This window comes from Zonotrichia leucophrys, chromosome 6, assembly GCF_028769735.1.
Source record: "Zonotrichia leucophrys gambelii isolate GWCS_2022_RI chromosome 6, RI_Zleu_2.0, whole genome shotgun sequence".
Lineage (NCBI taxonomy): Eukaryota > Metazoa > Chordata > Aves > Passeriformes > Passerellidae > Zonotrichia > Zonotrichia leucophrys.
In genome coordinates, this window is record NC_088176.1 from 14,471,863 (window position 1) to 14,495,528 (window position 23,666).

Genomic DNA, 23,666 nt, shown 5'->3' on the forward strand with positions numbered 1-23,666 from the left:
AGGCAAATGCATCTCCATTTGTTCCATAAAGTACAGTAGGTGACAAGTCATTTGCTGCTTGTCTCTTGTCTTAAAAAAAATAGGTACTTGAAAATAATTATGCTGGTTGTGTCCTGAAACAAACACCTTGCAGTGCTGAGTTGTCTTGTCATCCTTGTACTTTACGTCTTTCTGCTTCACTGCCTTTAAATTTTTTCTTGATGCTTTTTTTCTACCTCAGATAGTTGTTTTTTTTTTTTGTTAAAGATTTGTGTGAGTGTTTTGTACAATGATTAGCACAAAATGGCCATGGCTACTCTGCCCTAGAGTGATAGTTAAGGTAATAATAACAGCAATCTGAACATATGCACGTTTCATTCTCTCAAGATATGCCAGAACACTATCAACTCTTTTTCTTCATCTAATGGCACTGTGGAGTTATCACCAGCAATAGCTGTGAGTCATTACAATTACATGCTCTCTGTGGTACTTAATACACATTTTAAAGGACATTTAATTTTCCATTAGTCCCTAGATAACTAATCTAGTTCTGTCTATGTCTGCAACAATATCTGCATTCTGAAAGACAAGTGCTGCCTTTTTGACCGAATTAAAAATCAATGTGATTTCACAGGCATGTGCTGTGGGGTCATTTCTTAATGAGAACAAACCCAGCCCCACTACAAGGACTGCAAAAGAGATTTCTCTTTGCTTGTCTGGAATATACACACGTGCAGAGGCCATTTGTTTCCCCATGTAAATAAAAGGGGGCCCTGTATCCAGAGCTACACGTGTAAGTATTAGCTTTATCTTATCACCACAACCATTTTTAGATTGATGGTGAAAGGCATTGCCTCCAGTGATAGCTCATGCAGTAGAATGCACACTATATTGCTAACTGACATTTAACAACATCTAATATGCATTCAGCCTCCACTGGAAAATTTTTATGTAACACTTTCTAGATTTTGCTTTCATGTACCGATTGCAGAAGAGATATGCAGTGCTCTGAGCAGGAATCTCCACAGCAGTTACCTTCACTTTGGAGAGAAAATGCTGACATCTGCTTACATTTCTTGAGCAGAAGAAATGATCATGGCCAAGATAACAGCTGAACCTACAATGCAGTGAGTGTGTAAGAGTGTGGGGGTAAATACTGTGTAAAAGTTGTTCACCACTTCTTTTTCTGAACGTGAGGTACACTAAACAAAAATAGTCTTGCACACTGCAACTGCTTGAGTGCACATCATTGCTTCTCAGTTTAGTCTTGTTTTCAATACTAAATCTGATTTCCTTCCTCTCCCCCACCCACCCATTCACATTCCTTTCTACTTCAGTTCTGGAATGTGTGGTCTGTGGCCAGCTGACAACTCTTTTTTTTTTAAAAATAAATTAGAGGATATTTAAACAAGACATTTTAAAGATCTATGGGTCATGAGCAGGGAGAGCTGCTGCAATGAGCAGAAAGTAGTTTAAATGTTGGAATGATTTCTCTTTCCCATCCTGCTTTTCCCACCTGTGTCTTTGTTATAAAACTGACTGTTATTGACACATCCAAGGGTTTTAACAATTTCTGTAGTGCCACCAATGACTGCCAGGAGATACCTGCACATCCCAGGAGTCAAATAGCTCCAATAATTTAATTCTAGTCTATATTATTTTTTCAGATATTTTACATTTCATTCTTCAAGTTTCGTCTTTCTACTGCTTAACCAAAGCAAAACCAAACTAATTTGTAAGTAGGCTTTATTTCTTGGAAAGTTGTGGGGTTTGTCACTGAGAAGCAGGACAGACCAACTGTTGGATGGAAAGTGGTTCTCCAGGCAGACTTTGTTGATAAAGGAGGTAGGATTTTCATTGGACTATTATGCAAACACCAGATCAAAATTAAGAAATGTGCTGCCATTTTTTGCAGTATTAGGACAAGAAGTAGTTTGTACAACAAGTCCTGCAACCAATTACCAAAGATAGAAAGAAGTATCACTGCCTGCTTCTGAAATCACTCGGAACACTTCAAAATAAGTTTGGCTTAGCTGGCAGAAAGCATGTAAAATATTAGTTTTCAGGATGCTAAAGGAGAGTAGGTTAAGAATTTGCTATCTCTGCAGCTGGTTGACACTGGATAGGAAGAAGTAAAACTGTGAATCTTCTACACCAATAGAGCAATGTGTTTAAAAAGAAAATAAACCAGCAAACAAAATAAATCCACTGCCCTGCTCCATGTCCTAGCCTCAATCTTACAACTCATGTAGAAAGAGCCATTGACAAATTTCCATCTGGCCTTTCCTACGTCAGCTCTTCGGAAACTTTTCTACTTGGGTGTCAGAAAAAATCCTTAGCTTTCCAAAATTGTTACCAGAAGTCTTGATCCTGCTGCTGCTGAGATCAATGAGAACTTTATATGCAAACTGAAAGAAGGATTAGCATTAAAATCATGAAGTATGCAATAGAATTAACTATTTTATATATTTTTCCTAGTAAATTTCAAAGCGATTAATGGCAATTTGATCTTTAACAGAACTGAGTAATAGATACAGAAGGCTCAGTGGCAAGGTTTCCTAGCCAGGGATAGATTGCAGCTCTTTCAAGTCCTATTGAGGTGCTTTAATACATTTATCTGTAAAACATCTGAATGTATATCCCCCAAAGTAATTTCTGCAAAGAATTAACAAAGCAAATCAATTTTGTTTTTCATCCTTCATTTATTTAACAATTCCCTTAACCTATTTTGAGAAGGGTTTAGTGTAGAAGTTTACACACCAAAATTGACCAGTTGTTTCTTGGCAAATTATTTTCATCATAATATCCTAAATGTATGATACCATCAATAATATAATATATAATAATAATAATATAGTATCACCTTTCTGAAGCTAGTGAATTTACTGTGTCATAACTCCCAGATTTATGATGTTTTATGTGTTAGTTTAAGAGTCTGGCCTGGAGAATGGACAGAGGTGTGATACAATTGCATATATATCCTCTAAGCTATATGGAAAGTAAGGGGAGAAGCTGGAGAAGACAGCTCAGTCTGACCATTTTGGATTTGAATGTAGAATCAAATGTAGATGTAGAATCATCCCAGTGATTCTACAACTGCATAAACTCCAGTCCTAAATTTCTTATGAAATAAAATTTATTTTCTTACACTAACAGTTAACGACTTTCAGCTGGTATCACAAAGCTTTCTTTTTTCGTATCCTGCACAAATTCAAAGAAGTCTAGTGCAAGCAGATATAATAGCAAAGGGCAATGTTAACTGAAATTACAATGATAGATTTTGATTTTGCTGGTGTTCAAATAAACTTGATTTGAGTGTCTTTGAAAGGTTACTCTGTTAAAAGAAAAAGAAAAGGTGGAAAATTGGATCCTCCAAAAAAACTTTTTAAAATGTAATCTAATCTAAAAAGATGATCTCTGTGTAGCCAGTGGGCTTATGAAGCTACTTACCATCGGAGTAAAACAAGGGCAAGTTGTCTAATGCTGTTTGCATTAGTAAATAAATGGGTTGGGGACAGCAGGAATCTGTGTTATCCTACCTGTCTCAGCACTGAGGAAGTCTCTGGATATTAGTAAGGGAGATCATGTGTGTCATAGTTACAGTGCACTTGTGATTTATATGTTTAAATATTCACTAATCCTATTTTATTATAAACACCCCATGTATTATAAATATTTTCTTTCTTCAGATCAATTTAGATACTCAGAAATCATTAATTTTAGTAAGAAGGAGCAAAAAGTAAAAAGATAGGCAAAGGACAAGCTTTTCTTGCTGATTTACTTCCAGACTTTAAGTCCTTGTTGTAAGTGGAATGACAAGGAGCATTTATTTTAATTCCCATTGAGGGCCCTGTGAACACTAACTTCCATTTGCTTCTCTGGCTTCCACAGTGTAACTTTTTCCTTCCCCTTTCTAAAAGAAATTTCTGGTAACCAGCAGAACACCAGGCTGCCTTGGGACATTACACAGATAGGAACTTCACAAAGTTGCTGCCTGAATATTAAATGTGCTAGGGCTGTTTGGGCCTCTCTGAGCTGTTCCTGGGTAATCCTGTGAAGAAATCCCTATGAACAGGAGCATCAGATGTCTCCAGCTTGCATAATCAGCCTGCAGAATTTTGATAATTGACAGCAAATCCTTCACTATGCATGTGGAGGCTTTGTAAGCATGTGTTTGGTATACACATATTGTACACAAGCCCACTATTTTAAAATAACAAAAACACAAATTTATTAAAATATGTGAGTTAAGGCAAAGCCTGATTGTTCAGGTTATATAGATAAAAGGGAAAAGGCCTTTATTTTTCCATGGACCCTGTCTTTCAAATCATTACAGAAAACATAAAAGGGAGAAGAAAGGCTTAATTACTATTCTTGATGGGTTTAGTCTCACTTTTGTAACTACTTCAAGAACACTGAGGAAAAATATGCAAGTTTTAAAACTTATTCCTCCTATTTTATTTCATTTACTTTTACATTGAGTGCTGGATCAATTTTAAATTTTACTCTTTAATCGATTCTTAAGTAGTGTGGGGAAATGCACCTATGAACTTCTGTGGAAGATTATTAAATTAAAAAAGTCTCTTGGTGGGCATAAGGGAAATTCTTGGATATGCTGGATGTTGTGTTTCATGTTGGGGAATAGGCTGAGACAACCTTGTGCTGTTTTATGCTCTGCATTTCAGTACAACTCTGCTGAAGCAGAGGGTGCCCAACACTGACCTTTGCCAGCCCAGTCTCTGCTTTTCAACCTCAGAGTCTTTGAAGAGATTTCTCAGGTTATTGGGATATCAGCAAAGTCACCACTGACTTGATTTTCAGTACTTCAGCAAAAATGTCCATTATACAAGAGGAGAAATAATACATTGAAGTTGTCCCCTTTAAAAGTGGTAGTTTCTTTTGGTTTTGTGTGGGTTTTTTCTTAGAATGAAAATAAACCCAAGACAATTGGCTTCAAAACACATTCCTAATGCTTAAACCATTCTCTGAAATATACAAGTACTTGGGCTGAGGAGGAAACGGACATTAGATGAAGAGATTATTAAAAAATGTATGATTATTTAAGGTCAGTTGTTATTGTAGCAGAACTTAGCCATACAACCATCCAAAAGTTTTATCAGCTATGACAATATTTGAACTTATTCATGATCAGTAATCACAGCCAACCATAAGTTTACTTAGGTATCCAATAGCTATAAATATCAAACAAAACTGTTTTCTACCTAGCATGGCCTGATAAGGAAGTACTGTTTACTTACTCCATTCAAAGAAGGTTGGATCACTTGACTTATTTTAGATCATACTTTTCTGTACCAGACTGAAAGCCTGGACAGGAGAATCAAGCCATGGGGTGAAACTTGGTTCCAGTAGTGATGGCAGTAAGATGCCTTTGAAGATCTGTTTGAAATGTGAAAGGTTAAGCCTTTACAGAGGACAAACTGAGAAATGCAGAAAAGCTGTAATGCTGTGACTCAGCCCAGCACTTCCAGCTGAGATGAGCTTATCTGACACCCTTGCAGTGGCCATGTACTTGTTTCTGAAACTGAGACTGCAAGAGAGATGCTCTCTTGACTGACATCTTCCTGTATAATGACTTTTTCAAATGTTCTATGAACCTTGCAGATCAGGCCTCAGCTAAGCAATGTTTTCTTAATTTATTTTTTTCTGGCACCTGACTTCCTGCAAATGACAATACTGATTTTTTTACTGTTTGTGTTGTGTATTGTGGTATTTCACGGGGAGGGTTGGTTTGTGGTTTGCTGTTGGTTTTGTGGGCGGAAGTTGTATTTATTTGTTTGTTTGTTTGTTTGTTTTGTTTGAGAATACTGCACATTTCTACAACTCTTCATAAGACTTGTCTTTCCATGTGTTTGGTGTTCACCAACATCCACGAGTGTTTATACTGTGGTTCCCTTTGGAATGACAGAATGAAGGGATTCCTGAAAGCCATCTGATACCACGTGCATGGCTTATGCTGAAACAACAAGCAAGTGGGTGACCCTCCTAAAGAGCTTTAATACAGTTGTGCATCTTCAGAAAAAGGTAGCTAGGAGGATTTTTCTTCTAGTAGAAGAAAGCACTGACTACTACTATTTTGTTTTACTCAGAGTGAAGGATCAGACAAATTTGGCAGCCATGCTTAGTATTTTCTGTGTGTTGTGGTAACAAATTAAAAAATTCAGGTTGTAAAATGTCATTAAAATTGGGATTAATCAGGATTAACACACATTGGGGGGCGGGGAATGCATTATTAAGTCTCCTTGTCACCTTTACGGATTTCAGGGCTTTGTTTCGCGTGAAAATAAATATCTCATGGGTTCCTGTAAGTTTAATAAATACATTATTATTGATCCAATATAGACATCCTTTTTGCAAAAATAACATTGAAAATAAGTTTATATTTACCAAAGCAGTACATCCTTGGGTTATTTTGGGTTTGTTTTTAATTTGCTTGTCCCCTGACCCTCTTGCTTGTTTCCTCTGGCAATAGCTATTCCTAGACTATAAATGTGCTTCGAACACAGAGGAATTCTGCTGTTAACTATGATTTCAGAAGTGTAAATCTATGATAATAAATAGCCTAAAGTCAAGAAAGACTAGCTGTTAAACTTTTTTTCTCATGGCCAGCAGTAATAGCAGTTTGATATAATATATACAAACTAGAGGAATTTTTTTGGTAAATACTCTTTTTTGATTTTCCTGTTTCCTAGTGACACAGTTGGAAGCAGGAAACTCTTTTTGAGTTTTGAGCTGCAGTAGTCCAAAGGATATCCTTGTCTCTCTCCACCTCTATAAATAAAGCAGGAGAACTTTTACCCTGGCTCTAAAATCAGTATGTGTAGCTTTTAGACTGTTTACAAGGAGAGTCAGAGCTGTTCATAACTAATTGATTTATTTGCAACTAATGAGAAGTATTAAACATCCAATGTTATTTTCTTAGGCTTCTGACAAATATTAGGTCTCTCCCCAAACACACAAAACTAGAGTTTGGGCATCTAATTGTTGTTGTTTTTTTTTTTTTTTTCCTGAATGGCTGTGGTATTTTATTTCTATTTTGGACAAAATTCAGGAAACCCTTAGAGTTCTCTTATGCAGAATACCAAGCTGTCAGGACATCATTGAAGTCCCTGATTACTAATAAGTGATTACTTGTTATGGCTTATTATTAATTTTGTCAAGATTTAGTAGGTGAAAGTCTGGCTATGCAAGTTCAGTGGAAATACTGTCACTAATTTAAATGACACCATAACTTAGAAATATTTTATTTGCCTGAGTGATTTAAATACTCAGTAGTAATTCTGGGTTATGAATTGGGATTGTAAATTATGGTGGTATAGTCAGGAGACAAAAGCAGAGCTTTGCTCATCTGTGAACAGGGAATCAGGAGGCTGCATTGGGCCTCGCTGGTTTTCCAGCTGTACATGCTTCAGTATATCCACTCTGCATTTGGGACAGGGGTTGTGAACAGTAGCATCAGCACATGAAGACACCCACCTGATTTTCACAGTTTCTCTGGAAATTGAAAGCTTCTCTGTTACCTCAACATAGCAGCAGCTCCCAAGCACGGTGGAACTGAGGTTGGAAACTTCTGCAGTCAGATTTTCCATCACTCTTCCCCTTGAGGTGAGACTGTCACTTTTCAGTTGGCGTGGGCAGGTCCCTGCTCCATCAGCACGGTGTGACTGCTGTGCCTGGAGGGAATGAGGCTCGAGGTGCAGTGGCATCAGCTGGGGTAGGATGGAGGAACACACCTCTGAAACACAGACCTCTCATTCAGGCCATGGAATTCCCTACCTGAAGGCAAGGTTGGTTTCACTTCTGCCATCAAGATACAGCTGGAGACAGAGGAGGAATCAGAAATTTCACTTGCAGCCTGTTGAATGAAGGGATCTAACACAGAGAGCAGAAAAAGATCAAAGAAATAAATTAATATATTCGCAAGGAATTTATGTTCAAAGATCAGAAGTCATCCTAACCAAAGAAAAGGTGGGCAAAGAAAGAACATGTGATCTCTCTGTTTTAACTGTTCCCTCCCTGTTTTCTATCTGTTTCCCAGACACATCAAGACCCATGAAAAAACTTCCATTCTTGACTTCTCTGGACACCTCCACTGCCCCAGATAGACATATACACTCACTAATCATTAGTTTTTACCAAGGGCTGAGAATATTTTTTGCTCCCTCTTTGTCTGGGAAGAATAAGATTAATCTTTAAAGAGAAGATGCATTTTAGTGGCCTCTTTTTATCAGAACTGTACTGATTCACCGTCTGACAGGCTGCCCCTAAATATCCTAGTTGTATGTGTCTGCTTTTCCTTCACCTGGTACTTCTAACTGTGGAGATATTTTACCTCATCATGAGAATGAAAGGCAGAAGAAGGAAGATCTGGAAACCCTCACAGGAACGGAGGATGAGGGTTAGCTACATTCTTTGTTGTTTTTTAAGCTTTTTTTCCTTTCCCCCAAAGATGAGAGAGTTCTTTGGTGTTCTTTGTTTTTCATTTCTGAGCATGTTATGTTATGTGATGCTGCTCCTATCCTGCTTGGCAAAAACTGCACCCAACTCTCTGGGGTCCTTGTGCCAGGCACACCTACTAAGAATGGCTTCGCCTAAGGAGATTTAACTTCAAACAAAGTCAAATGGAATAAAGAAAAACTGTGACACATAGTCCCTTTTCAAACTAGGAAACTGATTCAGCCAAATCAGTTCTTCAGTCAGTTTCTCTCCAACATTGATCATTGCTGTTGGCTGGGAAAGTAGAACACTCCAGAAAAGAAGGTATGTCAGGTACCAAAAAAAGAACTTACTTCTTCTGGTATGTACACCTAGAATTGCAGATGATATTGCAAGAGAGTTAGAAGCACCTTCAATTAGCACCCTTAATTATCTGTTTTCCCAGCATCTTGCTTAAGAGATTTAGGCACTGCAATGCTGTTAAAGTGATGGATTTCATGCAGTAAAATGCACGGTGCCAAGAAGTTTCCCTCAACATGGGGCTTTGTACCCCCAAAACAAAAAAGACTGGTCTGTGTAATGGAGCACAAAAGACAGCTGATCAGAAAGACTGGAAAAAGTTGTGGTTTAACTTTTCTCTGGTATTTTGTACACCTTTGCACTTGGTCTGTAATTAAATGCTTAAACCTGTGCAAGAAAACCCCAAACCAAAATAGACAAAAACACAAATGGCAAAAAGCAAACAAACTCAAAACGCTTAAAGTTGTAAAAGCAATTAATTTTTGATGCAGAAGGCCTTTCATAGGCCCATGGAAACAAAACCCACCTTCCACTGAACAGTCCAGCTATTTGTTTATGTGGAAATGAAGATGGCCTCTCACACTGGGGCCGCGTTGCTGGGAAGAATGAGCTAAGTTTGGCTGAGCTAAAGGCAGAAGAGCAATTCAGTTCTCATTTCTGCACCCTCAGCTGAAGGCAGAGCCTGGGGATGGGGAGATTCATCTTAAAGAGGGCTGGGAGATTGCACTTGCTTTGTTTCCAGACTGTTGAATATGAAACTATTCTGACAATATGTATACAACTTCCTTCTAGTCCTTTTTCTTGTTGCAGCAGAAGCAGCTATATCCCAAGCAAAAACAATGTTTCATCCTGTCAGATTTGGGTGGAAAGGGGAGGGGAGGATAAAACATGAAAACAATTAAAATGTTTATTTTTAATAGTGTCTGGCAGTAGTCAGAGGTTCTAAAACTATAAATAAACAAAGATCATAGTTAACGATGAGAAACATATGCCATACACATGTTTTTTAAAATTTAGATAAAGAAAATAGATAATGAGAAGTATTACATAGATGGCTCTTCACCAGAGTCTCATCAAAACGGCTGTTGCAACAGAGAATCAGAGGAATGTAAAATTCAGGTGTCAGTTCCTTGAGTCACCTCTGTTCTGATGGATTTAATGTCATCTTCCCCCTTTTTTGATTTGGGGACAGGACTTGCTGTGCCTGGAGAAGATGTGTACCTGTGGGGCCAGGTACCAACCTGCAGCTGCTTTTAAAACAAATGTGGGATCTGAAAATCCACTTGTGTGCAGAAAGTGGGAAATTCTGTTCGGTGACAAACGAATACCAAAGCTCTGGCTGAGAGGACGACCCTGAATTTCTGGTATTTGGTAGAAGACGAGGGCAACTTGAGCGCCAGCCCAGGTGGCTAATCCAGCCATGGTGTGTGGTCAGCAGCCCTGCTCTGCTGCAGGATTGAGGGCAGGAATACGGCTCCAATTATCAGAGCTATTTATGTGCACTTGCTTTTGGCAGTCCTGCTTTGGAATGCTGCTTGTAAAAGGTTTCATACTTTTCTCTTAAGCTTCTTAAAGGGCCATTATGCATTCACAAACATCCATATCCATCTGGTAAGGAATGTCTCCCAACTCAATTAACACCACATCCACACCAATCGCTGCCATTCTGGAGTGTGATTCAGTATTCCAATTGTGCTTCCATATTAAGAGAGGAGGTTAGGAAACACTGGGAAAACAGTACAAATTACAAGAAAAGCATAGAGAATAATAGTTTAAAAAGGATTTTAAAAATAATTCTTTTCACAATAGGCTTTTGGACATTGGAATTTCTGAGTTTTAAGGAAACAGCTACGTTTTCTGCGTTCAGGCCTGATACCATAAGATTCAGAAGCAGATGGGGCCCTTTAAAAGCAATAGTATTTTCTTGAATCATTTCTGCTATGCTTAACAGCAAGTAAGATTTGCAAATACATATAATTTTTGTATTCATTCCTGTAATTCCACTGCTTTAAAATGTTTTCTTTATTGACATTTGCTGCTGTTGCTGTATGTGTTACTTTAGTTACACAGCACTTCAACTTAACACTGAAGGTTTTTCTTTCCAAAAGGACCAAGACAGATGACATAAATGGGTATGATGTCTTAGAAAACATGATGGCCACTAAGAATGCATAGGAAGTATTAAAGCAAAGTCCAGAATTACTGGAAAAACCAAAGACATTAGACATACTTCAATAGAAGAAGGCATCTACCTGGCAGAAGAGAAGATCAGTTTCTAAAACACTTTTAAGTTAAGGAAGATATGAGCTCTCCAAAGGATTTTTAAGGAAACAACACATAACAGTAAATGACACAACAATTTCAAGTGTTTTGAAGTGGGAAATGAAATTAAAGTGGGAATAAGGGGACAGAAAATAATAGATGCAACTTTGTGCTTGTAAGGCAACAGGGACAGAAATTTGTTTTTACAGAAGCAATTCAGGAATAAGATGGAAGTGTGTTAGAGTTTATCTGAACTTCACGATTATTGATATTAGCAGAATGTTGCACAGCTGTTAGTGATAATTGAATTTCTTGGCTCTTCATGTTAGTATTTCTACCAATGGACTTCCTATCTTGGCCACAAAATATGATTTCACTTAAATCCTCTACAAAATTAGTTCAAGACACTGTATAGTTCATTTTTAAATCATGTGTGTTCATGTAAGAAAAAAATTTTCATTTAGTATTTGGATTTTCTCCCCTGTAAAGACAGGGAATGGGTAATTTAAAATACAAGTTAGTAAGTAATTGGAATCACTAGCTGTTCATGGAACATTCTCTATTAGGCTACTGTTGGCATTCTGATTGGATTCCATGTAAGTGAGTGATAGGGATGAAAGGTAACAGGCAAAGCAACATTTTGTCTATTTTAAGCATTTATTATATAATGATATTCTTATTTTAATCATTGTCTTTCAGATCATAAATCACTATTTTCCTCTTTTGCTACAAGAGAATAAACTCCCAAGCAATGAAATATGGGTTAGGTTATTATGTCTTTTTAATTCACTGCCTGAATGATAGCACATAACCCGTCAGCTTGCTGGAAATCCTTGCCATTAAGTTGATTAATAAGGGAAATAATAAAGCAATAACTACTTTGATTTTGCACCATCCATATATTGTCACAAGATGGGAGAGTCATGCAGAAAAATGCATTGATAAACTGGTTTTACCTTGTTGGAGCATCAGTGAGATTGCTGGGGGGCTGCCACACCTGAATTATAAAGGAAAGAGCAGGGTTTGTTCTGCCTGGGGAAGAGGAGGCAAAGGGAGGATCTTAATGCTGTCTTCAATTATCTCATGGGTAGGTGGAGAGCAGATGGGAAAGATAAACCTTTTTTTTCAGATGTTCACAGCTAAAGAAGAGGGAATAGATACATTCTGCAGCAAGGGAAATTATTCTAAGAGCAAAGGAAAAAACAGACCTTTGCAGCAAGGATGGCCAAACTAAAGGGAAATCCTCTTCAGTGCAGTGATTCAAAATACCACTGGACAAGCCCTGGGCAACCAAATGTACTTTTGAAGCTGTTTTAATTTGGAACTTGGATCAGGTGATGTCCAGAGCACCATCCTGACAGAAATCATCCTGGCATTATCTGACCACATTACAACCCTAAACTCCATTAATGACTACTGTAAGGTGTATTTAAAGTCCATTAATGAAGTTACAGAATCATACAATCATAGAAGGGTTACGGTTGGAAGGGAATTTAGAGATCATTCATTCCAACCCCTCTGTCATGGGCACAAGCACATGTTGCTTTTGCTGTTCATATCTGACCCTTGCCATCTTCTGACTTTAGAATATCCACTTATCATTTTGTCTCATCTGCAATGAAGAGAATGACTAATATGACACCTCTAAAAGCACAGAGGAGGGTATTAAGAGATCTTTATAATCCAGAAAGGTGTGGAAAAGACTCATTTGGCCTTCTTAATGCAGGAAGATGACAGAGAGAAAAAAACATTTTTCTATGATAGGAAAGTAAAACTTGAACTATCTCTCTACCTGAAAAAAAGTCTGTTTTCAGGGTGCTACATTTTTCATTTTTCTCTCCCTTTTTCCCTGATGCAAGGCATGCTGGTAAATTAGTCAGAATTCTCATATGTCTGAGGAATGAAAAACACTGAGAAGCACTGGCATGTGTACATCAACATCCAAAAATATGTCCTCCCAGTGTATCTTGGAACCACGTGTGTGAGAAAGAGGGTGGCTCCTGAAAGCCCTGCATTCCATGCCTGGGTCTGTGGGACAGAAGGCAGCTGCCATCCCCTCTGCACTTTCTGCTCGGCTTCTGCAGGACAGCGTTTCAATTTTCAGTGCAGTTTTGCAGCCTGAACCTTGCCCTTGTGAGACCTCAGGAGGTACAAAGTTAAAAAAATCTGCTTCTCCTTTGGCTGACCATTCAAAAGTGTTGTTATTTTGCTACTGCACAAGTAAATAAACAGCATGAAGAGATGAAGGCTAGAACATTAAAATATATGTGCCATCAGCAGGATTTCTGAACAATTTCAATATGTTCTCTGAAGCAGCAGAGGGACCTGGTAACAGCTGGAGCTGTATTTGGTGGTCATCAGAAATTTACACTGACATGTACTCCCTTGTAGGTATGATTTTCCTGGGGAAAGGGGACTTTGTATTATTTGGCAATAACCCTGCAGTATTCATTGGAGGAAAACTTGCCTCAGTATTGAGAAAAATCAAACACTTGAGTTTTTTCTCTTCAAATATAATTTATTTCTCTGTTGATATTTTTGTGATAATTATTCCCCTCCCCACTGATAGCTTATTATTATTTGCTTGTGATTTCAGAGCAATAGTCTCAGTTTTGATCAGAATTTAACATTGGTCTCTGCTAAAGCAAATAAAGCCACATTTTGTATAAGAGGTCTCTAACTTCAAGGACTTCCTTACTTCAATGAATAGTTCAATACAACTTCTTGGAAACCTGGTGCCCTGTGAGGACTGAAGTGCTCAGACCCCTTTTGATTTCAGATATTATATATAAATGTGAATGTGCTGAAGAAATGTAAGCAGTAGGGAAGCAATGCAATGATATTTGAAGGTTTCTTACAGTACGATTTCTTAATATAAAAGCAGTACAGAGGTGTTTCTGATTGTACTGATGCAGAATAGCAGATATGGAAATCCTGTTTTGTCAGTTCTTTCTAACACAGTATTGTTCCTCCAGTATATGATTCCCTGCTCTAATTACTCCAGTCCAGAATGACTCAGTTTCCACATTTCCTTAAGAGATAGCTCAGTCTGTTAAATAACACCAGGATGGTTTTGCTCAGAGTCTGTTTCTGCACTGAGTTTTATCCAGTGATTGGTAGCAAACCTGAACAACTTTGCTTTTGTTGTTTTATTCTCTGTGTTTTGATATCACCAGTGCCTTACATGAGCCTATTTATGGACCAAGACTATCTCACCTCTAACACTGATGTATTATTAGTTCATTGTGTGTGAAGGTAAAAATTTTTGGGTCCTTTCTACATGAATGCTGTACTGCATATTTTTATCCATTCTTGGTCTTTCCTCTATCACCTTTCAAATAAATATTTTTATAGGATTCCAAGCATCCCAGTGGAAACACACTCTGAATTGTTTTTCTCTCAGTTACTTTACCTATCTTTTTTCTGCAACAAATAATTTCTTGGTTTGTTTTTTAAATTATTCTGTTGCAAAGGCTTACAGACACTTGTGCTATGCTGATGTGATGAGCAGCATGAGATTCACTCATGATAGAATAAAAGTGATGGGAACTGAGGTGATGGAGGAAATGGAGTAAATGATGCAGTGTTTTATTACTATCAATAAAGAGTCAATGTTCAAGGAATTAGAGGGCTGATAGAATGCCAACTTCTGGATAAGAAATGAAACAAAAGCCATGACCAAAACCTGCTTGTGGTTATTCAAGTTTCCATGGCTCTATTCCAATACTAACAAGCAATTTTGAAATCCTGACAAAATTCAAATTCACTTATTTACATTCTGCTTCCCCATATTTCCTATTATTGTATAACACATTCTTGTTACTTAATTGCTGTGTAATGTCCTGTGATGCTTAGCAGGTGCTGCTGCTTTTTTGGGCTTGGGAATGTGATCTAAATGAAATGTAAACCTGTAGTTCAGTGAATCACCTGTCTCTCTAACCTTTGATTCCTTTTTATGTTGTTCATATTCATTCAGACTAATATTATTTTAGCATTATATTCCTAAATTAATTTACATTCCCTTTTAACACTTACACATTTAGCCACAGGATAAAATTTGTCTCAAGTACTGTAATAAGGCCCTGGTGTGTGGATATACAGATAGATCTACTAAAAAAAACTTCAAGCTTTTGATGCTTGGAAATAAAAATATAAAGAAAATCGGCACATTTAGTAATTTTCTTACTTCCTTGTTCTAAGAAAATGAATCCCTTGGTTCTATTATTTAATCAAATAACTAAAGCAAGAATTTAACTGTAAATAAATCTTAAAATTAGAATTTTTTTTCATGTTTCAAGTGAACCTCTGGTCTTGTTTCTGTCAGCCAGAAGCTTCATGTAATCACAACTGGCATTTTAGGACTTCTCAAGTGTTTCTTAAGATCTTGTTTGGCTTTGTGTGAAAAAGTAGACCAGCACATATCCCATTTTGATTCCTGACTAAACCAAGACAGAAAACTCTAAGGAGAGATATCCTAAAGTGTGCCCTTTCAATGTAGGTGGGCAATAACTTTGAGCTAGACTTAGAAAGATTCAGGAGAAATTAAAGGCTATAAGTTAAAACATGAATTAGAAAAAATTCTCCATTCTGTTTAACATCACAGACACCTAAATTCTCCAAGTATCTTTGACTTCAAAATAAACTCACAATTCTCTCTTTGCACACACCAACCCCCAGCTGAGGAGCTCATGACCTCTCCATGCTATCTGCTGTGTCAGTGCCCAAAGGTGGTACCCCAGCTGCAGGCACACAGTTTGTCTAAAACTGGCTCTTTGCACCCCAAACACAGTGCAATGTTGGCTGCTTTTCAAATCAAAGCGCCACAAGTTTCTTTCTTCCCTTCTTACAAGGGAATCCAGGATTGTAGTGCTGTCCTAAGCCATGGGAAATTTAGTTGTTTGCATGTCATGAGTGGGTGGAAGTTGTATCTTTCGGAGTCTGTGAAAATGACCAGCTCCTGCAGGCATTAAATGTTCTGCTGTGCTGGCTGGTGACAGCTGAAGCAGCATTGAGCTCTCTTGGTGCTCCAGTCCTTTTGTAGCTGACTGGGGAATTGCTTGGACTGTGAGATCTCAGGGCAGGAACCATCATCTCTGCTTTTAAATTGTCTAAAATTTGATAATCTTGATATTTGTAGATGTCAGTGAGAAAAATTGAAGATGCCTGAACTTTTTATGTTTATGTGTAATAAAGCAAGATGAAAGATGCATTAGGAAATGGAGGGGAGTTTCCTCTTATTTTTTGCCTCTAATGTTTTGAATAATTCCTTTTCTGCCTTTTTTCTAGAATTTGATAGATGACTTCAATGTCAATGCAAACCTTCTTATTCCCTAATGAAACAGTATTTTTAAAAAAAATCTTTCAGCATCAATGAGGTAGGAAAAAATGTTAAAATTCTGGTAGCATATGTAAGGGCTGAGTTTGACTGAAAAATTCCATTTCTTCTCAGCAAGGTTAACTCTGAACAAAATCTATGCTACCATCTTAATAAATGCATATTTTTCACTTACACTTTCTAAAACAATGTGGATGTGACAGAATTTTTCAAAGCTAAAAGAGCATTTTCAAAATTAAATACATTGGGTTTCTTTATGATAAATAACATCATGCAACCATAGCAATGTTGAGTGGTCTCATGAAATACAATCCATTTAGCTGCCTGCCAGTAAGACTTACACAACTTTGCTTTTAAAAATAAAAGAGCAGAGGTTGTAATATTTATGATTTTTTAAATCAACAACTGTTCAGAAAAAGATTGTTACAGAAAAATTTCCTATTACCCTTGAATTTCATGAGGCCACTACCCCTTCTATCACTTATTAATACTATAGTGCCTAAAGGCTCCAATTAGGTATTAGAACAGTGATAACAGGCACTGTAAATGTGCAAGACAAATCTTCCCTAAGGGGCTATAATAAAATATTATTTTATAAAACCCAAGTAATTTCTTAAAATAGCTTTATAGCTATGGCAGACTATTACTAACTTTGGCCTAGATCCTGCAGTGAAGATGTGCATTGTGAGTCTCCATCCAGCAAGTGAGGGCAAGGAACCTGCTTTTAGTAAAGGGCCATTAAAAATGGAAGTTCCTGGTACAATGTGGAATTTTTTTGTTCACTTCTAGGAAAAAAAAAAAAAAAAAAACAACTAAAAAACCCCAACAGGGTAGCTCGTAGTTAATGCTGAAAATCTACCCTAGAAGTTACTAGTCAGATCACAAAATACTATGAGGATGCTCCAAAGCCACCAAGCGCCATAGAGGACAGAGATGTACAAGTAGAAAAGTAACGTGCTCGTTGACCAGGATGATGAAGTGTCTTTGACTACTGATCAAACCTTTGCTCAGGTCATGTTCACAGCATTTTCTGAGGTGTCTGAAGCCAGCTAACCGCATGGACCCTTCCCGGTGGCACTGGCTGGACTGTCCTGTCTCTTGGTCCGCACTGCCCCTTGCCCAAGTCCCGAAGCGTGTTTCCCACAGCCATAGGTGCGAACAGCACTGAGCACACGTGCTCCTCAAGAGCGGTACCAAAGGTGGCTATTTTCAAAACTACATTCCCGACCCGCACGATTTTCCCGGCTCCCGGTTTCCTGCCCCGTGCCCGGGCTGGCCGCGCCTCTCGGGTCTGCGGCGCGTCCTTGGAGCATTTGCCCGGTATCCCCGGGGCGCGGACCCGGTCGGGCAGCAGCGCCGCGGGGCACCGTGCGCAGGTAGTGCCGCTCCGGGCGCTGCGGGGCCGCGGCTGCCGGCCCGGGGGGCGCGCCCGGTGAGCGGCGGCGGGAGGGAGTGGCGGGGGGGAGCCGCTGAGAGCCGCGGGGTCCGCCCAGCGCCGCGGCCGCTTGGGCTGCGGCAGGAAAGGAGCGGCGGCTCCTCGGAGAAAGGAGGAGGAGGAGGGGGGGTCCCTGCGAGCGGAGCCGGCCGCAGCGAGGGAGGCGGGGCGGGGTGGGCGCGGGAGGCGTGCAGGGCCCGCGGAGCGGAGCGGCGCGGCGCGGACGGACGCGTGCCATGCGCGGCGCGGCAGCCGGCGGCTCCCGCTCGCTGGCTCAGCATGCGCGGGCTGTGCCCCCGCCTCTGCCTGCTGGCCGCCGCGCTGGGGCTCTGCGGGGGCAGCAGGAACTGCCCCGACCTCATCGTGGACCGCTGCCTCTGCGCCGCCGAGCGCGCCAAGGGGCCCGGCCGCCCGGCCCTCCGCATCAAAGTGGTCTGCACCGGCGGAGACTTGGTGGAAACTTTGCAGCCCGCCGTGCTGCCCAACCGCACCGTGTCCCTGTGAGTACGGCCCGCGGGCGGCGCGCACCTGGCGCGGGAGGGCGGGCGGGGCGTGCGGGGGATCGAGGGGACCCCGCGCCCGCCGCTCCGGAGCCGCGGAACCGCTCCGTGCCCGCTGCAGCCCCGGCCCTGCTGTTAAAAAGTCTGTGAGAGTTTGGGGTGTTTGTTTATTTATTTAATTATTTTTTTTCATGTTCAGTTGGAAAACTCCTTCTGGCGTTCGGGTCCAAGTGGGAGAGCTGGGCTCTCCCTGGTGTGAATTGCACGCTGCTGCGGGCGGCGGTGTGGGAAATGTCAGTGGCGGCAGAACTGATGGAGCTCTCTGCTGTACCTCTCCGGCAGCAACGGGACGGGCTCGCACCGTCCGGGCAGTAAATGAATGGTATCGGTAATGCTGAATGCCTCCTGGAGTGCTGTGTCATTAACTGGTTTTCCCTTTCTCTCTCGTCTCCTCTAAATAAAGTTTGGAATTTGATGTCTCCTTTTTTAAGATGAGTTTCTATACTGCGGTATGAAACTCTCAAATCTCCCATATGGTTCAGAGTTGTCTGGTAATTTAAAATGATTCGGGGTACTGTGAATTAGGTTATGATACTTTGTTGCCTGTTGCACATAGCTAAACTTGAATAAATAGCATGTTGTAAGTAAGGTAGTGGAACTTTCTGTGATTGTATTCTCAAGTACAGCTGAAAGTAATGTCCCTGTAATGCACCCAAGCAGTAATAGCTCTGTGACATTTACCCTCTGGATCATACATATATCAACAGATCTTTTACTGTTGAATTTAGTTCTGTTGACAATTCCTGCTATGAACATCTCCACTGTTCAGTGCATTTTCTTTAAGTCAACACTTTCAGGAGGCAACTGGTAAAGATAGTAATTCATAACATCTGGGGAGCTTGTGCTTGTAAATGTACAGATGTGCTGTGTATGCTCCAGTTCAGTTTTAGCTATAACTGTTGAGTGACTTGATGCTGATTATCTGTATGCTGATTATTTATTTAGGAAACTTCTGCTTCTATACAAGAGACAATAATTGCACTTCCTCCTAAATTTTAATAGGCTGGTTTAGAATATTGCATTACTTACCAACATAAGCTTTAACCTCAGTGATAAATTCACTGCTATTTCTATAGTTTGTATAACTGACTATGGAGTTAGAGGTGGTACCCACCAGATTAATAAAATGTCAACATCTTGGGGAGGCAGGAACTAGTTTTTCCTCTTGGTTAAAAAGCTATAGAAACTCTCACACTCAGCATGTCTGCAAAGGTTTTTCCTCTTAAGCACTGACTTGCAGAGTCTTATTTAGGTGTTTAAGAAACTTTTGCTGAGGTAAGTACCAGTCAAGGAATCCAGCTGACCATGAGATCAACAGAAGTATGTATTCACTGCAGTGAAAAGAAATTGAATTGGAAACAGAAGTGAGAAAAGATGAACAGGGGAGGTGGTGTGTTTGAAGTGGTAGGTGGGAGGATTTGCTCACTTATACATATGATTTAAGGCACCAGTAGCAAGCTTGATCCTATCAACTGAAACACATTCATTTCAGGTAACACTTGTTTAAAATTAATGAGAAAGGTACTGTGCTAGTTTTTTTAAACTTAATAGCAAATACCTCTTGACCTGAGAGCTGATTAGTTGGCCTTAGTTGATACAAAAGATACATTTTGGTGTTTTTTTTTTTTTTGTATTTCATATGGACAAGTATAGTACTATGTATCACATAAACATATCCCTTTTCCTCATACAGTCTCTCATCTCATTTTTGAGAATATTTTTTTTCTTTCCCAGAAGTAAATTTAAGGTTAAATATTGAAGGTAAAAAAGAAAAAAAAAATAAAATCTGTATTTGAAGTTATCAGTAGCTAGAACATACAGGTGAAAATTTGATTGAATATGTCAAAGATTTTCCAGGTGAAACTGGTTTTATGAATTAAGTTACACTTGTGGAATTTGGCCAGCTCTAGAAAATAATGATAATGAACTCAAGTATTAGTGCTGTTACATTTGTTTTTGTAGCTGAATAAGAGATGCAGGCAGAAGAGAATATTCTGGTAGATGCTGCTTGCTTCCATTCAGTTTTATGGGCCCACAGAGAGAAAGAGAGCTTTAACATATGGAACATAACCTTTTGGATTGCTTTAACAATTAAGAAATATAGAGGTGAGTAAAAGAATATATGTTCAGATGCAATAATACCTTAATGAAACAATGTAATAAACATTTTGTGGGGTTTGGGGCAGATTATTCATTATATAGGGAGGCTATTTCCCTAGTGCTATCATCTTTTGGAAGGGAAGAGGAAAACCAAACTGGTAACTGCTCTGCAGAGATGGAAGAGAATTACCTCTGCTTTATCTCTTCAGCCATTCAGAAATTTAACATCTCATTTACATGCTCAGTAATGGTACTTATCAGCAAATTTAGAAGTTATGATTTGGTAGCTTAATTGAAGCCTGAGTTAGGTGGCTTAGGTTCTTTCACCTGAGTGACTGTGGGTCTTGTCTGAGTTTGATAGTTTAGGCTCCATGGTATGTATGTACTGAACTATTGCTGCTAGGAATGCTTCTGACACAATCACACGTGGTGACTGCAAACTAGTGCGAAGTCACTGAAGAAATTCTTATTCTTGACATGTTTGGACCAATTACTTTGAGATTATGAGGTGAGGAAGTCTGCAGAGTTTCTTTGAAATCATTTGAACACTAGAGCTATTCAGTACTGTCTAAATGCTCCCAATGATAATCACACTAGAAATAAAATCAAAATATAAGCTGAAAAAGCACCTATTCTCTCCTCTTTATTTTATATTAAAACCCAAACCAAACAAAAAACCCCCTTGTCCTGTGCTCTGTTTCACTATCTTTATTTAGTATTTTACTGATTTGGAAACAGGATTCATGAGTTTGATGTGGATCAAAAGTATAAACTTAGCAGTAGCTTCACAAAGTATTTGCACGTATCTTGTTAAAAGAGATTCTAGTCCTTATGGATTTGCAACATGCATCTCTTGCTTTTTATTTTGAGACAAGGTGGAGAAAGGGAATTACCTTTTTTTTTCCATGGAGAATACAGCTGTTGAATCACTAATTTATGGGATCTACTCTCACCATTTCACTTTCAGTAGGCATTGAAGTGTAGACCCAACAGAAGGAGTCATATCACTTCAGCATAATGTAGTTTTCTCATTTTAGACTCTGTGGTTGAATACTTGGGAATTATTGTATGAAACCAATATTTTACATTTTTTTAATCAGTGTGGTTGGGTTGTTAAAATGTAACTCTAGGGAATGAGACTATTTGCAAACTTCCGTCTCTTCTGTGTTGATGGAAAAATTACTTGTAAACTTTTTGACTGAGTTGCTGAAATTTGGGCTATGTGGAGATGTTGCTATGCTGCTTTTTACAATGTGAAACTTCTGCAGTTTGAAATTTTGGGAATTAGGAGATTGGATTCTCTACTGGACAGTATATTGGTAGGTTACTTACATACTTGTTTCTTTCATATCAAGTGGTGTTAAAAACTTCATGCTTTTAATCTTAGAAGTTCTCAGTTCAATAGGTATCACTGGGCAGAATGGACTTTGAAGTTATAAATGCCATCAGTTTCTGATACTAGTATCACTTTTTTTTCCTCCCTCAATTCAAAAGAAAGTCTAAGATATATACCATTGGTTGATATTTTTACAAATTCTACCCACAGATATACCTATTGAAATGTGTAGTTTTAAACTGTCATAATAGAAATGAAGAAAATTTATGGTAGTGTATGGCTTATATAAATTCTTGATCATACAGAATTCTTCATACTTTTTGTATCTAAGCCTTTCTTCTGACTTTGAATTGTCTCAGATTCTCAATTTCAGAGTAAGGCTACTTGACTCCAATGGTAATCCATAGCCATAATATGTATGAAGGGTGTTCATGTTCAAAGCACTTCACAAACATTAAATACTCTTCTGAAAGCAGCATTGCCCCACTTTTCTCTGTCCCAAAATTACTTTTATGTCACATTCATTTATATCATGTCCACTGGAATTTTTTCAGAGTTATTATATTACTGTGTTTTTTTCATGTCTAGTCTGGTCTTTTACACGCCTATATTCAGTTGAGGATATATCAATATGGTTTATTTGATATAAGCATCTTGTTTTAAAAATAGATCACAAAAATGTTATGTTCCAAAGAGTTCAGCACTTAAGCTAGCCAAAGCAAACAAAGAGTTGGAGAAAGACTGAACAAAAAATATTATTCAGTAGTTTTATTTCCATGTCTTGAAACTCTCATATTCTTCGTTATTGATTTGAGACCTAACATAGCATTGCTGGTTTGTAAATAAGAACATTTTTAAAGAAGGTAGGGTGATTCTTGTTAGAAAGGTTTTTGCAAACGTTTTCACCTTGGTTAGTTTATTGTGTTCACTCAAAGTGGCAGGAAAAAAGAAAAAGGAACAGGCTTCCTTCTTCATTATTTATATGTATATACATATTTATAAATGCTTTCTCTGAAACTCTTAAATAAAGAAAGAAAAAAACAGTTTGTGGAAGAAACTCCTAATAAGGAAGTCTACATAAAATACACCAAAGACTTGGAAGGTCTGGGACAGATGGTCAGGGAGAGCAAATTATGGAGAAGATAAAGGTTGTAGTGATGAAAAGTCTTCAGATATTACTCAAATGTTAGTCTAGTTCTCCTTGATAATACATTTTATATATTAATCTAGAGTGGCCATATGATATTTTTTTTGTTTTGTTTTTTTCTGACAAGGATATACCTGCACCTGAAAAGTACTAGTAGTGTGACCATTTCCAAATGATAACTCTTTTATGATTTGGATTAAACTGATGCATTTGGCATCACTGGAAATGATAACCCAAGAGGAGTGTAAAAAAAATTCTGCTGTGGAAAATAGAACTCTCATAGCAAATAGTGTTCAAAATACTATAAATGCTACTTTAATAGTTACCATATACCATAACTTTTTAAAGGTATATGAGTCATCCTGAAGTTTCTTTCTCTATTGTTATTAAACTGTAAAGGCCTTGAGTTAAAAAAGTGCCATATATCATCCTGGTGCTTTTGCATCCTCAAGTGGAATGTTGTCTGAAGAAAACAGTTTGTGTAAGAGGATGGGATAAGAATATCTGGAAACAGATAAAATTATCGAACAGTTCATTAATTTGGTAATTTAATGTAGAAATCAAGTCCTATTTTTTGTTGCATACTAGGAAATTTGCAGTATTGTGGTCTTTCACTAAGTTTCATTCCAGAGGTAAAAATAAACTGGCGAGGATAGCCAGGGGGAGAGCAATGCATGTGGGAAGGGAGTTTTATCATGTAAGTATATGATGTGATACCTATCGAGAAGTTCTAAATGAAGCTGAGGTTTTATGATACA

General features: G+C 38.5%; 1 protein-coding gene across 2 annotated transcripts in view; it reads left to right on the plus strand.

Annotated features, from left to right (window-relative positions):
- Positions 1 to 17,970: 17,970 nt before the first annotated feature.
- ADGRA1 (adhesion G protein-coupled receptor A1) overlaps positions 17,971 to 23,666 on the plus strand; it is a 252,829-nt gene continuing 247,133 nt past the window's right edge. Inside the window, exon 1 of one of the 2 annotated variants that reach the window (XM_064716633.1) lies at positions 17,971 to 18,265. In XM_064716633.1, coding sequence (XP_064572703.1) covers positions 18,045 to 18,265 — 221 coding nt within the window. In that variant the 5' untranslated portion in view covers positions 17,971 to 18,044. The remainder of the gene's footprint in view (positions 18,266 to 23,666) is intronic. The other variant, XM_064716632.1, reaches the window with a different exon arrangement.